This window comes from Megalobrama amblycephala, linkage group LG15 (genome assembly GCF_018812025.1).
Source record: "Megalobrama amblycephala isolate DHTTF-2021 linkage group LG15, ASM1881202v1, whole genome shotgun sequence".
Lineage (NCBI taxonomy): Eukaryota > Metazoa > Chordata > Actinopteri > Cypriniformes > Xenocyprididae > Megalobrama > Megalobrama amblycephala.
This window is the reverse complement of record NC_063058.1, coordinates 27,264,929-27,282,794: the sequence shown is the minus strand read 5'-3', so window position 1 is coordinate 27,282,794 and position 17,866 is coordinate 27,264,929. Positions and strand designations below refer to the sequence as shown.

Below are 17,866 nucleotides of genomic sequence, written 5' to 3'. Positions count from 1 at the left end.
AAAGAAAATAAGGTTTTTGATGAAAACATTCCAGGATTTTTCTCCATATAGTGGACTTCAATGGAGCCTAAATGGTTGAAGGTCAAAATTACAGTTTACAGCGATCCCAGATGAGAAATAAGGGTCTTATCTAGAGAAACCATCACTCATTTTCTAAAATTTTTTTTTAAATTATATAAGTTTTGACAATAATTGCTCATCTTGAACTAGCTCTCTTCTTCTCTATTTGAATTCCAGCAGTGTAGACACTGCTAAGTGTATTACTGCCCTCCACAGGTCAAAGTTTGAACTAAATTGTCATATTCAATATGCTTGTGCAAGTATATAACAATTAGTTCAAACTTTGACCTGTGGAGGGCAGTAATACACATCTGGAATTCTAATAGAGAAGAAGAGAGCTAGTTCAAGATGAGCATTTATTGTTAAAACTTTTATATATAATTTTTTTTTTTTTTAAATGAGCGATGGTTTCTCTAGATAAGACCCTTATTCCTCGTCTGGGATCGTGTACAACGCTTTGAAGCTGCACTGAAACTAATTATGACCTTCAACCGTTTGGGCTCCATCAGAGTCCACTATATGGAGAAAAATCCTGGAATGTTTTCATCAAAAACCTTAATTTCTTTTCGACTGAAAAAAGAAAGAAATGAACATCTTGGATGACGTGGGGGTGATTAAAATATCAGAAAATTTTAATTTGAAAGTGAACTAATCCTTTAATGCCAGTTTCTTTGAATGGAGTTCATTATAAGATGTGAAATGTTCCAGTTCTACTGTATCTTGCCATCTGTTGGTTCCTATGCAGTTCTTTAGTTTCTGAGTGTATTAGGGAATAAATGTCTTGTGATATCAGTATTTGTTTGGTTTTTCAACTTTCCCAGAAGGTAGCGCATAATGACAGCAGGAAAGAGTCCGTAACATGTTTTCATTCGGATACTGAAACGTCTAAAGAACAATTACATCAGTCTGGTCTTGAAGGTGATGTTTTTTAATTCATGACCAAGGTATTTTGACAGATGGAGGGATGCTGGCCTTTGTTCTGTGGCTCACCGCCATGTGAAATATGTTTGACTTTCTTTTGTGGATCGACTTTTATACATTTTATCATGTTGATGATGTTGATTTTATGAGTGATTGTGTTCCCTATAGGAATCAAAACCATGGCTTTAATTCTGCTAGCAAGTTCATTAATAAATATATATATTTTTTTTATCATTTTGAGGTATGTCACGGTTTGTAGTGAACACAGACGAAGACGAAAGATCAAAAGTTAATATAATTCTCAGACAATAGCACTGAAAAAAAACTTCTCCTAACAATTTGCACTAACATATTTTAAGTCAATTTTACTGCTCTGCTTTACAACTTACCTCTTATCAAGTAAAATGTACTTACTATTGAACTTAACTTAATATTTCTAGGTTTATGTGCAGTGACTATAAAATTTGCAAACCAAATACATAATAAGAGTTATTCTTTCCACCTTAATTTATTCTATTTCAAATTTTACTTAGGAAATTCTAATTCTCATTGAATTTTAATTTTACAAAGTAAAAATTATGATGGTTAATTTAATATATATTATTATACCAAAAAGTTCACCTTTTCAGTGAGGAACACATGAATAAACTTCCACAAAGCACTGATGAGGCCAGACAAACTGAACAGAAACAGAAAACTAGTATTAGAGATAGAGGTGCACACAGCTGAACTGAATGACAAATCAAATTAACAACAGTGCAAACTGAAAAACATTCCAAATGATGTGTGACTATGACAAGGTATAATGCGTCACAATAATGCTTTTGTGAAAATTGTTTACACACATATTTGTCCATTTTGAGAAGTTTTTCAGTGAATAAAATTCTGAATTTTATTCTGTTCCTCATAGAACTATCATACAGTGACTTTAATGTAAATATAAAGTATAAAAAGTAGTGCTGTCAAATCGATTAATCGTGATTAATCACATCTAACAAGTTTGTAAATATATATGTATGTATATGTACACACATGTACATATATATGCATATACTATATATAAATACATTTTATATATATATATATATATACACACACAAACTTTTATGTTGGATGTGATTAATCACGATTAATCGATTTGACAGCACTAATAAAAAGTCATATGGACCACATTTATAGCGCTTTTCTGTCCAAATGAGTAGTTGTGTGATAGATGATAGACAGAATGAAGCTTATTATTCATGTTTATCTGTGGTTTAGTGATGAAGAGTGCAGTATGGGTCCATACTGAGGAGCTTCTCAGCAGGCACAGGGATGTCAGGGGCAGCTGCTGCTGTGTGTACGAGATACTGAATGTCCATAACAATACTGCCCAGCCTCCCTCTGTCCCACTCGCTCCCTCTCTCTCTCTCTTTTCCTTTGAAAGGTGATTATACTGGATTCGCTGCAACAGCAACAACTTAAGACTGTAATAACATCTCTCCCTATCTTTTCATTTTTGTCTGAGAGAAGAACATTTTCATGAAAACCCAAAAGGGAATACCTGCAAAAGACTGAGAAGATTTTCAGCTAAAGGTAATGTTTTCTCTTGTTTTAAATGCAAAAATGTCTTAACTTTGTAGTTACACTCAGGAAACAGTTATTTTTAATATCTTTGAACACATATGTATTTTAAAATATACATGTATATTAAAAGTACTTTAATTGCATGAAATGCATTATGCATATAGAAAAACTTAATGACTAGTTATGTGAGATATAGTAATATATACTATGTAGTACATTAAAATAATGTGTGTGAATGAATTGTGTATATGAAGTTATATAAAATATGTATTTTAATGCTTTATGTATTTTAAAATATTAAAATATTTTGTACAATTAAAAGTAATGCAAAATTGTGTAAACTTTGTAGTTACAGGACAGTTATTGTTAATGTCTTTGAATCTTTGAACACACATATGTATATTAAAATCGATTAAATAATTATATATGTGTGTCTGAATTTTAAAAATACTTTCCATTTTAATGTTTTACATAAAATATTTAAATAATGAATAATTGTGTAAGTTATGTATGTAATGTTAACTTATCAAGATTCTGAATCATGAATGCATATACTAATCTACAGAACTAATTTGATCTAGATAAATATTGCTTTCCACTATTTAATAACTGATTTAAAATGTGGGCACAAAATGTAAAATTGTTTTTATTATAAAAAGACTTTCTGTTCAGCCACAACCCCGATGCTGTACTTTACAATTGTCTGAATGTTTTATTTTTTAGTTCTAGACTAAACATGATTCTGACAGGAGAATGAGACTACATTTATGACATTGCTAATACATGTGTGTGAAGCGGAGACATGAGTCTAGATGAAGACGCGCGCTGGCTGGAATGGGTCACCAAGCAGTTCGAAAGCATTGCAGGAGACGACAAAGAAATCGACCTGGATGAGTTTAAAACGGCTCTGAAAGTAAAAGAGGCGAGAAACTATTCATTATCCCCCCTGAGATGATAAATTAATTTTTGTCCACTATAGAGAACATTGGTTTAAAGTCAATTTATTAACTTGGTCTGAAAATATATCAACGTGCTAATTTTTTTCTCTTATTGTTGTAGTCATTTTTTGCGGAGAGGTTTTTCGCCCTATTTGACTCTGATGGCAGCGGGTCCATCAGTCTGGATGAACTTCTCAAGGCTTTAGATCTTCTGATCCATGGCAATGAGACAGACAAACTACGCTTCCTCTTCCAGGTCTACGATGTGGATGGTGAGATGTACAATACCATTATCTTTTACTCTTTCATTTTGTAATTCAGTTGATCTCAACCAGGAGGACGCAACATTAGAGATATTAGAGTAAATAATTAAAGTCATTTAAATAATTATCTAAAAATGTAAACAATGTAGAAAGAATATTGGCAATGGAGTTTCCGAGGGAAATGGCTTCATGATCAAGAAAAAAATGTATAGAGAATACGAATCTGACGTCACGCCGCATTGAGTTCTGGGTAACTTCTTTGTTTATCCGCCATCTTGACAGGATCGCGCAGCCTTTCCGTTAGTGAGTTTAGTGCAGTAATTTGTTTTCTGTCATGATTGTGAAAAATGTCACCATTGTATGTCATTAATGCTGCATCGATAATTGTGATAGTAACTCAGATCATCGTTCTGAGAGAAAACAAGACAGTGAAAAACGTTTTTTCGCCTTTTCTACGTGTAAAAACACCAAGGGAAGCAGGTCGAGGAGATGACGAGAAGACGCCGGATGGCAAATCTCTTAATAATGGCACTGATTAAACCCACTGCTTATCACTCAATAAAATAATCACAATGCTAAGTGTTTTTGAACGTTTTGATTTCGTTTGGTTTAATAATTAACATTACCTTTGCAAGTCTGACTCTCACTGCGCTCGTGAATTAGCAGAACTTGACGGGAACACTAATATGCTTAACAAGAAAAACGCTTCATGTGACAAACAATTCTGTACATATTTATTAAAGCATACTATGTGGAGATACGCAAATGAGCCCAAAATATGAACGCAACACGTTTATATCTTAAAAGGTTTCCTCTCATGTCCTCTCAAGAAAAGGCTTAATGCACTTAGACTGATATTAAAGAGACCAAATTCTATTTACAAATACAGCACATGCAGAAAAACCGACGAGACCAAAATATAAACTTTCAGTATCACTTAAAATGCAAGCATTTTATAAATTTTCTTCATAACGGTTTTATAAAGGTAGGAAATTGCTTAGTGCGGTTGTCATTTGTTAAAATAAATATAAAAATACAGTGTTTTCGTGTCCGTCTGTCCGCTGAATTTGACCCATAATCTCTGATTCTCCTCATCTGTGATCGTGGAAAAGGGGAATTACAATAACAAGTTGGCCTACTCAATATGCTCGTTTAAGCAAACGAGCAAACGTTTCCAACAAATAAATGAATCGACTTTTCTTAGTGTGTTGATCACATAGATTTATTTGGATATTCATATGATGGCTGAAGCAGCAGTGAGCGTCCAGCGTGCTGCACAGTAAACAGATCAATATTGTAAACGAAATTCTACAAAACTTCAGTGAAAAAAAATAAAATAAATAAAATGATCATGCGATGCGATAAAATAGCTTCTATTCCCTGCAAACAATACCATTAAAATTGTTAACGTTCCACTTAATTACAGAAACAAAACAAAAGGTAAGCAAGAATCTGTATTAATTTCAGTACGAGTAATAGAGGGCGATCCTGTCAAAATGGCGGCGCCGCCCCGGCATGCAACGAGGCGTGACGTCGGTTCGTATTCTCACATTGATTTGGGACTTGATTTTGTGGGAATTGAATGGATTGTTGTGGTTTGCTATTGGTCGATCTCATGTGAGTGACAGATTGTCCCGTCCTTGCGCCAGTAAACACATCATCAGAGTGCAAGTAAAAGGGAAAGTTATTTTGATTAAGATTATTAAGGGACATCATAATGTGATTGGATAAAATCATCTATAATAATACTGCAATATTACAAAAATTGTCCATTTTAATTTCATGGTGACTTTAATAGTGTGCTGCATTAGTCCTAAATCCTGGAAGCTAGCTGTACATATGTTGTATATTTCTTTTTTTGTCATTTACTTTTTTGTTTATAATTGGCAATATTGTATGTAAACACAATCATGATAAGTGTACTCCATTTCTCTCTTTTTCTTTTTTCATTATTCTTTCCCTAAATAGGAAATTAAATGTCAAAACGTACATGGACCGCTCCTGCGTTAAAGGTGCTCTAAATGATGTCACGCGTTTTTATGCCAAAACATTTTTTGTCACATACAGCAAACATCTCCTCACTATCCGCTAGCTGCCTGTCCCCTGAACACACTGTAAAAAAACGTGGTCTCTGTAGTTGCCACAAGCTCCGAAAATGGCAATAAAAACAAACTGGTGCAGCCTGGACCACAAAACATAATAAACATGCTCCAGCCAATAACCGACAAGAATGATTTTAGATACGCGTTCATGACTGTTTCAGGAAGCACGGAGGGGAGGGGGAGGAGGAGGAGGAGGGAGGGTCTAGCTAGCCTCTTTTTTGTTTGACAACACTTCAAACGTCAACAGGAAGTTACTCCGCCCAGGATCGCTTAGAGAACCTATAATATCCCTTGTTGTTCCTGGGACAACATTACACGGACCATAACAATATCAAAGCATTGACAATATCCACACAATTTTGTGCAACAAACAACAACAAAGAATGTTGATCCAGGATTCAGGAACATGTATGTAAATCATGGTAAGATGCATTAGAAAATTTGTTAAAGGGGTGGTTCATTATTATTTTACTTTTTTAACTTTAGTTAGTGTGTAATGTTGCTGTTTGAACACAAACAACATCTGCAAAGTTACGACGCTCAAAGTTCAAAGCAAAGGGAGATATTTTCTTTTAAAGACTTCTCTGTTTAAGGACTACAACAAACGGCTGGTAGGGACTACAAAAAGCTTCTTCCCGGGTTGGTGACATCACTAACCCTAAAATTTACATAAACCCTGCCCCTGAGAACACACAACAAAGGGGTGAGGCCATGTTATTGCAATACAGTACATAACACAAATGCAATAGCATGATGCCAACATAAGTTATAGCCGTAATTAAACTAAACTATACCTGTTCTGTCTTCATGCAGCATATATTCTCTGGCTCTGTAGGCATCGAACAACAGTTCCCACATGAGCAATTTATAAATTATCATGACAGAATATGCTAATCAATGACTTTAAGATATCCCACATAAGCTACATAAATTCATCAACTAACCGCTCAGAAGGGTCCTGTTGCATTCAAAATGTTGTCACTTCTTCTTGAGTCACTCCATCATTGTCCGACTTCGATTTGAACATAAAAGGCTGAACAGTTTCTGACATTTTCAGTGAGTCTGCGTGAGGTAATCGGCGCTGCTAACACTATGTGCTAACATGAGCTCTTGAAACCCCGCCCTCTACTTAGGAGCAGTAGCTCATTTGCATTTTAAGGGACACACACAAAAACAGAACGTTTTTGCTCACCCTCAAAAAGTGACAAATTTAACATGTTATAAAAAATTATCTTTGAGCTAAAACTTCACATACACACTTTGGGGACATCAGAGACTTATTTTACATCTTGTAAAAATGGTATTATACCATCCCTTTAAACCATTAATTTAATCATTGACCTGTCATGTAGGCAGTGGTTCCATAGACCCAGATGAGTTACGTACGGTTCTGAAGTCCTGTCTGCGTGAGAGTGCGATCTCACTCCCTGAGGAAAAGCTGGATGACCTGACGCTGGCGCTGTTCGAATCTGCAGATAAAGATAACAGCGGCTCCATCACGTTTGAAGAGCTGAAGGCAGAGCTGGAGAACTTTCCTGAAGTTATGGAGAACCTCACCATCAGGTGGGATATAATTATGCTAATCACAAGAGTGCTGTTATTCAACACTGCGTGTTATATATTTGTATACCAGTTGAATAAGCAATAGGTATTGAGTTACTTATAATTTAGACATAATATTGCCAGTCACTTTGTGTATTTTTTGTACACCAATGAAAATAGTAGCAAAGAAGTTGCGCACCGTAGCTAGCTTATATTCCTAAACGATTTTCGTTTTGAACAAGTCAGTTGAGCGATTGATTCAATGACTCACTCATAATGACAGCCACTTGTTTAGTCCCTGAATGAATCACTGTTTTTTTACGAATTAATTGAGTGAATGAATCAATGACTCGCTCATAAAGACAATATAAGATCTCATAGAATTTGTAATGAATTTAAAGATTAAACAGCTAATGGTTTGTAATAGTATTTGTAGTGGAAACCATTAGTATTTCTGTGATGGTTTCTATTGTTTTTTTTTTCAGCAGGGACTGTTTGGTTTTGATATAAATTAGTATACAGAGAAAAAAGTAGGGGACTCAAAATAGAGCCTTGTGGGACACCACATGTAATCAATGTTGAAGATGAGTTATGATTGCCAATACTGATATAAAGGGTTCGCCCTTTAAGATATAAGGACAACCAGCTTAACGCAACCCCCTGGATACCACTTTCTCAAGATGGTTTAACAGAATGGAGTGATCTATCATGTCAAATGCTGCACTGAGATCTAAAAGGATTAAAATATCCCCATTGCCAGAAACCAAGGAATGCAGGATATCATTGGTCACATTTATCAAAGCAGTTTCAGAACTGTCAAATTACCTAAAGCCTGTTTGGAATTTATTGAATATATTGAAATAAGTCAGATAAGAATATAGCTGCAAATAAAACTCCTTTACCAGAATTTTGCAAAAAAGTAGCTAGGAGTGTTATATTCCTAAATGATTTTAGTTTTGAACAAGTCAGTTGAGCGATTGATTCAATGACTAACTCATAATGACAGTCGCTTGTTTAGTCCCTGAATGAATCACTGTTTTTTTTACGAATTAATTGAGTGAATGAATCAATGACTCGCTCATAAAGACAATAGAAGATCTCATAGAATTTGTAATGAATTTAAAGATTAAACAGCTAATGGTTTGTAATAGTATTTGTAGTGGAACCATTAGTATTTCTGTGATGGTTTCTATTGTTTTTTTTTCAGCAGGGACTGTTTGGTTGTGATATAAATTAGTGTTTTTGAAGTATACAGAGAAAAAAGTAGGGGACTCAAAATAGAGCCTTGTGGGACACCACATGTAATCAATGTTGAAGATGAGTTATGATTGCCAATACTGATATAAAGGGTCACCCTTTAAGATATGAGGACAACCAGCTTAACGCAACCCCCTGGAACCCACTTTCTCAAGATGGTTTAACAGAATAGAGTGATCTATTGTGTGAAATGCTGCACTGAGATCTAAAAGGATTAAAATATCCCCATTGCCAGAAACCAAGGAATGCAGGATATCATTGGTCACATTTATCAAAGCAGTTTCAGTACTGTGAAATTACCTAAAGCCTGTTTGGAATTGATTGAATATACTGAAATAAGTCAGATAAGAATATAGCTGCAAATAAACCTCCTTTTCCAGAATTTTGCAAAGAAGTAGGTAGGAGTGTTATACTCCTAAATGATTTTCGTTTTGAACAAGTCAGTTAAGTGATTGATTCAATGACTCACTCATAATGATAGTCGCTTGTTTAGTCCCTGAATGAATCACTGTTTTTTTACGAATTAATTGAGTGAATGAATCAATGACTCGCTCATAAAGACAATAGAAGATCTCATAGAATTTGTAATGAATTTAAAGATTAAACAGCTAATGGTTTGTAATAGTATTTGTAGTGGAAACCATTAGTGTTTCTGTGATGGTTTCTATTGTTTTGTTTTGTTTTTTCAGCAGGGACTGTTTGGTTTTGATATAAATTAGTGTTTTTGAAGTATACAGAGAAAAAAGTAGGGGACTCAAAATAGAGCCTTGTGGGACACCACATGTAATCAATGTTGAAGATGAGTTATGATTGCCAATACTGATATAAAGGGTCACCCTTTAAGATATGAGGACAACCAGCTTAACGCAACCCCCTGGAACCCACTTTCTCAAGATGGTTTAACAGAATAGAGTGATCTATTGTGTGAAATGCTGCACTGAGATCTAAAAGGATTAAAATATCCCCATTGCCAGAAACCAAGGAATGCAGGATATCATTGGTCACATTTATCAAAGCAGTTTCAGTACTGTGAAATTACCTAAAGCCTGTTTGGAATTGATTGAATATACTGAAATAAGTCAGATAAGAATATAGCTGCAAATAAACCTCCTTTTCCAGAATTTTGCAAAGAAACAGTGACTTTGAAATAGGCCTATAATTATTCAAAACATCAGGGTCAAGATGAGGTTTTTTCAGGAGAGGATGCACCACAGCATGTTTGAAGCTTGCCGGAACCCCTCCATTCCTCCGAGAACTGTTTATTTTGGCCAGTCTGATGGGGGAAACAAAATTAAAAACATCTTAAAGAAAACGTGATGGTATGACATCCATGGGAGAATCTGTAGATTTCAGTGATCTAAATGAGACAAAATGGGCCAAAATGGCTGAAAGAGCTGGGATTCTCAGAATGAATCGCATCTGGGGCCAGTATTTGTGTTCTAATATCCTGAATTGTATCAACAAAAACATTCAAGGAACTTTTCACATCTCAGGGGTTGTATTAGGATAGCATACAGTGCAAGGGTTCAGAATGGAATCAATTGTATTAAAAAGGACATTTTTTTTTTTTTTTGTGTAATGCTTTGTGTAATGATCAGACAAATATTTAAGTGATTATTCATTAAAATTCACCCCTCTGCAGCAGCTCTCAAATCTTGTTTCCACTTTTTTTGTTTTCGCTTAGTGCTGCCAACTGGCTGAAACCTCCTGCTCTGGAGCAGAAGAAACGTAAGACTCCTCGTTACCTGACACGGACGTACTGGCACAACAACAGCCGCAAACTGTTCTTTCTCTGTCTGTACGCCCTCCTGAATGTGCTCCTCTTCATCATCGCGATGCTGAAAAATGCGCATGGAGGCCCCTGGTTCATGGTGGCTAAGGGCTGTGGCCAGTGTCTTAACCTTAACTGCACTTTTGTTATGGTGAGTTGGGCACGTGGAATTATCTAATATATAATTTCCAGTAGAGACAGAAGGATTTGTCTTGGCCAAAACTGCAGGTGCTGATGTTAAGGCGCAGTCTGACGTGGCTACGTGCCACCTGGGTGGTGAGGATCTTACCTTTGGACCAGAACATTCTACTGCATCAGATCGTGGGTTACGCCATCTTGATCTTTTCCATCATGCACACTGGCGCTCACGTCTTGAACTTTGGTAAGCTGTATTAAAACTTGTTAAAAATAGTCAAATTAATTTTTTAAGGAATATTTTGAAAGTCAGTGGATCCAAACGCTATTCGACTCCCCTGGCATTCATTCTATGGACTTAAACTAAACATTCATTTAAATTGAGTATATAAAGACCTTGTAACATAACAAAAGCAATATATTCATGAAAATATCCCAAATAATTGGTGAAGGTATACATGTTCTCTCTGTTCATAGTCCGAATGTCTCAGAATGATGCCATGTACCAGCTGTGGGAGTATCTTTTCACCACCCGTCCTGGTATTGGCTGGGTCAATGGCACTGCCTCCATTACGGGTGTTGTTCTGCAGGTTCTCATCTGCCTGATGGTGGTGTGTTCCAGCACATTCGTCAGACGCAGCGGTCATTTCGAGGTGATGGCTTTCTTAGTGAATTTATGAGAAGCAACAATCTGCACATGGTCGCTGAATAAAAAAATTAAAAAGGTAATTGCGACTTTTTATCTCACAATTCTGATTTTTTTTCTCAGATATGTGTGATATAAATTCGCAATTGCATGATATAAAGTCAGATTTGTGAGTTATAAAGTCAGAATTGCGAGATATAAAGTCAGAATGGCGTGTTATAAAGTCAGAATTGTGTGATATAAAGTCAAAATTGCGAGAAATAAAGTCAGATTTGCGAGTTATAAAGTCAGAATTGTGTGATATAAAGTGAGAATTGCATGTTATAAAGTGAGAATTGAGAGAAATAAAATCAGAATTGTGGGAAATAAAGTCAGAATTGTGTGATATAAAGTCAGAATTGTGTGATATAAAGTCAGAATTGCGTGATATAAAGTCAGAATTGCGTGATATAAAGTCAGAATTGCGAGTTATAAAGTCAGAATTGTGTGATATAAAGTCAGAATTGCGTGATATAAAGTCAGAATTGCAAGTTATAAAGTCAGAATTGCGTGATATAAAGTCAGAATTGCATGATATAAAGTCAGAATTGCGAGATATAAAGTCAGAATTGCGAGTTAAAAAAGTCAGAATTGCGAGTTATAAAGTCAGAATTGCGAGAAATAAAGTCAGAATTGCGAGAAATAAAGTCAGAATTGCGTGATATAAAGTCAGAATTGCGTGATATAAAGTCAGAATTGCGAGTTATAAAGTCAGAATTGTGTGATATAAAGTCAGAATTGCGTGATATAAAGTCAGAATTGCGTGATATAAAGTCAGAATTGCGAGATATAAAGTCAGAATTGCGAGTTATAAAGTCAGAATTGCGTGATATAAAGTCAGAACTGTGAGTTATAAAGTCAGAATTGCGAGTTATAAAGTCAGAATTGCGTGATATAAAGTCAGAATTGCATGATATAAAGTCAGAATTGTGAGTTATAAAGTCAGAATTGCGAGATATAAAGTCAGAATTGCGAGATATAAAGTCAGAATTGCGAGATATAAAGTCAGAATTGTGAGTTATAAAGTCAGAATTGCGTGATATAAAGTCAGAATTGCGTGATATAAAGTCAGAATTGCGTGATATAAAGTCAGAATTGCGAGATATAAAGTCAGAATTGCGAGTTAAAAAAGTCAGAATTGCGAGTTATAAAGTCAGAATTGCGAGAAATAAAGTCAGAATTGCGAGAAATAAAGTCAGAATTGCGAGTTAAAAAAGTCAGAATTGCGAGTTATAAAGTCACAATTGCGAGGAATAAAGTAAGAATTGTGTGATATCAACTCAATTGCGGGATATAAACTAACTTGTTTAAAACGAGTTTATAACTTGCAATTCTGACTTTATTTCTCGCAATTATGAGTTTATATCACACAATTCTGACATTATAACAATTATGTCTCGCAATTCTGCGAAAAGAAGAAGTCAGTAAACTCGCAATTGTAAGGAAAAAGTCAGAAATCTGAGATAAAAGTTTTAGTTTTTTTGGTTTTAGTTATTTTAGTAATTCAACTTAAACTAAACAAAATTTAGTTAACAATAATAACCCTGTTGTGAATAGAGTCGTGTTTGCAAATAATTTCAGCCTCACAAAAAAATAAATAAATAAAAATTCATTCTCATATGCTTAAATAAGTGTGGTAAATGCATAATATGTTCAACGAAACGTGTTGTTTTTGTGTAGGTGTTCTACTGGTCTCATCTTTCCTACATCTGGGTTTGGGCCCTGTTGGTCGTTCACTGTGCAAACTTTTGGAAATGGTTTGTGGTGCCAGGAGTGGCGTTCCTAATTGAGAAAGTTGTTGGAATAGCAGTCTCTCGTATGGGTGGGCTGTACATAGTTGAAGTCAACTTATTACCCTCAAAGGTACAGTCTGAGCCAATGTACATATTTTGGTGTATTTTGTTTTCTGGAACATTTAGTTAGTCATCCATGCTCTACGCCTCTTCTCCACTGTCTTTTGCGTGTGTGTGTGTTTTGAAGGTAACACATTTAGTAATCAAGAGGCCTCCATTCTTTCACTTCAAACCTGGAGATTATGTGTATATAAACATCCCTGCTATCGCCAAGTATGAATGGCATCCGTTTACTATCAGCAGTGCTCCTGAACAGCAAGGTAAAACAAATAAAAAGTATACAATTGCTATTGTGATGTATTGCTTTGAAAAACGAGACTTGTTTTTAGACAAACAAATTCTTCAAATAATCTTTCAAACAAAACCAAACCAAACATTTTAAATAAACAAACAAAACTGTTTATCACTGTTTAAAGTGATTAAAGGTTCCCAGCTAAATCTCATTCCTTCAAACAGATACGTTGTGGCTCCATGTTCGTTCTATGGGCCAGTGGACAAACCGCCTGTATGAGTATTTCAGACAGCCGGAGAGTCAAACCATTAGCAACAAGAGGCTCACCGCCAGCCTGAGGAACAGACAGGAACAAGTGCAGGTCTTGGCTGAGTGCCGGAATCTAAACACATAGCAATAGAAGTTCATTACTGTGGTGTTTTATTGATGCAATTCTTTATAGGTGGGTTCATTTTGTAATCATATCATTGACATTAACAAGACTTATTGATTTTCTTTTATTATCTCGACTGGCTTCTCTCCAGTGTTTTTTTATTTCCATTTATTTGAATGAAAAACAACATTAAATTAAGAACCATCGGTAACACTTTGCACAATCCCATTAATTAATGTTAGTTATCTAACTAACATCAACTAACAATGAGCAATAGATTTGTTACAGTATTTATTCATCTTTTTCAATATTAGTTAATACAAATACAATGGTTCATTGTTGATTTACAACTTTTTATTGTAATAATGTATTAGTAAATGTTGAAATTAATATTAACTAGGATTAATACATGCTTTAGAAGTATTTTTCATTGATAACTAATGTAATTTACTATTGTTAGAAAATTGAATCTTATTGTAAAGTGTTACCGAACTATTGTTCACAATAGAAATGTACACTTCTTCTCCATGTAGGATGACATTTTCAAGTCCGCAAGCTACAACAGAACTGTGGCGTCTAATAAAGATGATGCTGTTGAACTGACCCTGTACCGGACGAGCATAACCCGCACAAACTCCCAGAAGCCAGTCTGTAACCCAGACGCCCAGGTAGAACTGGGAAACGCCTCTCCGGTCACCAAAGAAGTGAGCTTTCTGTCTGAACAAAGCAGAATATATATTCTATTGTATGTGAGATACCAAACAGGCAGACTTATTTTCTGTTGTCTTCCAGCTGACAGCAAAATTAAGCGAAAATCACAGATACTGTAACATTAAGGTAAGTAATTTGGGTTACACTTTATTTTACTTTATCTGTGTTACATTGTAACTATACATTTAAGTACTAAGTAATAATAATTAACTTAAAGGGTTAGTTCACCCAAAAATGAAAATTCTGTCATTAATTACTCACCCTCATGTCGTTCCACACCGTAAGACCTTCATTCATCTTCAGAACACAAATTAAGATATTTTTGATAAAATCCGATGGCTCAGTGAAAGTAAAATCCGAATGTCAAGAAAGCTACTAAAGACATATTTAAAACAGTTCATGTGACTACAGTGGTTCAACCTTAATGTTATGAAGCGACAAGAATACTTTCTGCGTGCCAAAAAAACAAAATAATGACTTTATTCAACAATATCTAGTGATGGACGATTTCAAAACACTGCTTCATGAAGCTTTATGAATCTTTTGTTTCGAATCAGTGGTTCGGAGCGTGTATCAAACTGCCAAAGTCACGTGAACCATAGAAATTTTAAAACGTTTCGAAACACTTATGACATAACAAAGCCTCGTTTACTGAAATCACGTGACTTTGGCAGTAAAGTCATTATTTTGTTTTTTTGGCACACAAAAAGTATTCTCTTCACTTCATAACATTAAGGTTGAACCACTGTAGTCACATGGACTGTTTTAAACACGGCTTTAGTAGCTTTCTGGGCATTTTAAGGTGTTAATTATCTTGCTGTCAATGCAGGCCTCACTGAGCCATCGGATTTTATCAAAAATATCTTAATTTGTGTTCTGAAGATGAATTAATGTTAGGATTAAGGTGTGGTTTAGAGTTAGTTGTATGTAATTATGCACAATTTGTAGTAAGTACTACAGTAACTACATGTAACAAGGTCACTAAAATAAAGTGTTTCCATAATTTGTTCCAGTTTTAATGTCTCCATTACAGTGGTACTGATTTAATTTATTCAAAGTTATTGTCTTCTAAGGAACTGTTCACATTTGGTTACTTTTGTTAGTGCTATGTAGATGGACCTTTTGGCACCCCGACTCGACAGATCTTTGCATCTGAGCATGCCGTGCTTATCGGCGCTGGAATCGGCATCACTCCCTTCGCATCCATTTTGCAGAGCATCATGTGCCGGTAAGACATAAGCAACATCTCCATTCACAAAATTAATGTTTTAAAGATTTCTTTGCATAAAAATAACACTTTAGAAACTTTTACATTTTTATGTAAAACTGTATTTTTCTCATTTTTTCAGTTATCGCATGAGAAAGCAGAACTGCCCTAATTGTAACTACTCCTGGTGTGAAACCATCAAAGACAATGAAATGAAGCTGAGGAAGGTAAAGGGGGTGATCAGACAAATGAAAAAAAAAAAAAAAAAGAAGAAGAAGATATATTTACAAAGTTTGGGAAAAAAAGAAAAATGTACACAAATTTTACACAAAAATGTTTATTATGTATTATGTTTGTTTTTAAAAAATCTGTCTTAAGTTTATTCGTCTTACTAAAACAACAAAACAGATAATTTACACAAAACAAAACATTTATACAAAAAATGCTAATGTTTTAACACAATAAGATTTGTTTTCAACAAATCTGAGACTTGTTTTCAGGCAATCTTCAACAGTCCTTCAAACAAAACAAAACATTTGAAATAAACTGTTTATGACTGTTTGAAGTGATTACAGCTTAACATTTAATTTTATTTATTTTATTTATTTTCCTTTAGCAATGCACTAGCATATATATAGTTTCAAAGCTAATATACATAAATAATGTCAATTTCATTAGGTTTTTTAAAGGATTAGTTAACTTTAAAATGAAAATTACCCCAAGCTTTACTCACCCTCAAGCCATCCAAGGTGTATATGAATTTCTTCGTTTGAGTAAGAAAAATATCAGTTAAGCTTTTTTCATAAGTTGAATAGGGAAGGCGGTCTGGCGGAAGCTAGATATTTTACTTTATAACTTGTTAAATATGGATATTTTTCTTACTCAAATGCATCGCTTCGCTTCAGAAGGCCTTTATTAACCCCCCTGGAGCCGTGTGGAGAACGTTTTGCTGTGGACGGATGCACTTTCTTCAGCTCATACTCATTGGTCTGCCATTATAAAGCTCAAATGCGTCAGGATATTTATTAATATAACTCCGATTGTAAAGAAGAAAGTCATATACACCTAGAATGGCTTGAGGGTGAGTAAAGCTTGGCGTAATTTTCATTTTAAAGTGAACTAATCCTTTGAATAACCTATTTCCTGCAGGTGGACTTCATTTGGATCAACCGAGATCAGAAATCCTTTGAATGGTTTGTGAGTCTCTTGACCAAGCTAGAAATGGACCAGGCAGATGAAGAGCCGGAGGGTAAAAGAGAACAGAAGAAAGAGAGAGATAGGGTTGGCACAGAAATGGCCAATCATGTTTGTTTTTATGTTTTCAGGCCGTTTTTTGGAGATGCACATGTACATGACATCAGCCCTCAGTAAGAATGATATGAAGGCCATCGGTCTGCAGATGGCTCTGGATCTGCTGGCCAAGAAAGAAAAGGTAGATTCCATCACGGGGCTCCGCACACGTACCCAGCCAGGCAGGCCAGATTGGGCCAAGGTATGAATAGTTCAGTATTCTATTCTATTCTATTCTATTCTATTCTATTCTATTCTATTCTATCTTTGATTCTCAATGACGTTTATGCATTTTCAGGTTTTCCAGAAGATGTCTGAGGAAAAGAAAGGAAAGGTTCATGTGTTTTACTGCGGTGCTCCTGCTCTGGCCAAAGCCATCAAGGCCCAGTGTGAGCAGTTTGGCTTCAACTTCTACAAAGAAAATTTTTGACCAATTTACAATATTTCAGTTGTTTGAAATCTTACTTTGGCTATTTTTCATAGCAAATAATAATCATCTGACAATCTGCTTTTGCTAATGTGTCTGATGTTGTATATTTTGTAAAGCTCATGTTGTCATTTGTTTTCATTTATTTGTGGTGTCTAAGTAACCTTTTAACACTTTTAATTAACCTATATATGTTTTAATCAATTTTAGAAATGCCCATCATGGTTATTATGCATCATGGAAATTTTGTTTTGTTTTAGCCCTATAGTAGTTGTTGTACTATGTATGTGTCAGTGTACTATCAGCATGTACTATCAGCTTTTGATATCTTCTATAAGTATATGGACATTAAATATATGCTATTGCTTCTCAGTGTTAAATCCTTTGAAATATTTAGATATTGGAACAAACAGAAACGTGTTTCCCATTCTTTTACAGATTGTGGGACTTCTCAGATTTCCTAAATAAAAGTCAAACCCAGACATGCATTCGCTTGGTTTATAGAGACATCTTGCGATTATGTGCAGCAACAC

The 17,866-nt window shown here is 35.0% G+C and overlaps 1 protein-coding gene across 2 annotated transcripts; it reads left to right on the top strand.

Annotated features, from left to right (window-relative positions):
- The first annotated feature begins 2,148 nt into the window (after positions 1-2,148).
- nox5 (NADPH oxidase, EF-hand calcium binding domain 5) lies at positions 2,149-17,809 on the top strand. Of its 2 annotated transcripts, none has more exons than XM_048157863.1 (17): positions 2,149-2,556; positions 3,343-3,469; positions 3,607-3,757; positions 7,203-7,413; positions 10,334-10,571; positions 10,649-10,802; positions 11,033-11,208; positions 12,921-13,103; positions 13,221-13,353; positions 13,550-13,686; positions 14,232-14,402; positions 14,491-14,535; positions 15,513-15,637; positions 15,759-15,843; positions 16,766-16,865; positions 16,942-17,108; positions 17,205-17,809. In XM_048157863.1, the coding sequence occupies exons 2-17, from the start codon at positions 3,350-3,352 to the stop codon at positions 17,334-17,336; spliced, it is 2,328 nt and encodes a 775-aa protein (XP_048013820.1). In that variant the 5' UTR covers positions 2,149-2,556; positions 3,343-3,349; the 3' UTR covers positions 17,337-17,809. The 2 variants fall into 2 exon arrangements, with proteins under 2 accessions (XP_048013820.1, XP_048013819.1); XM_048157862.1 differs by having other exon boundaries at positions 3,271-3,469.
- Positions 17,810-17,866: the final 57 nt, after the last annotated feature.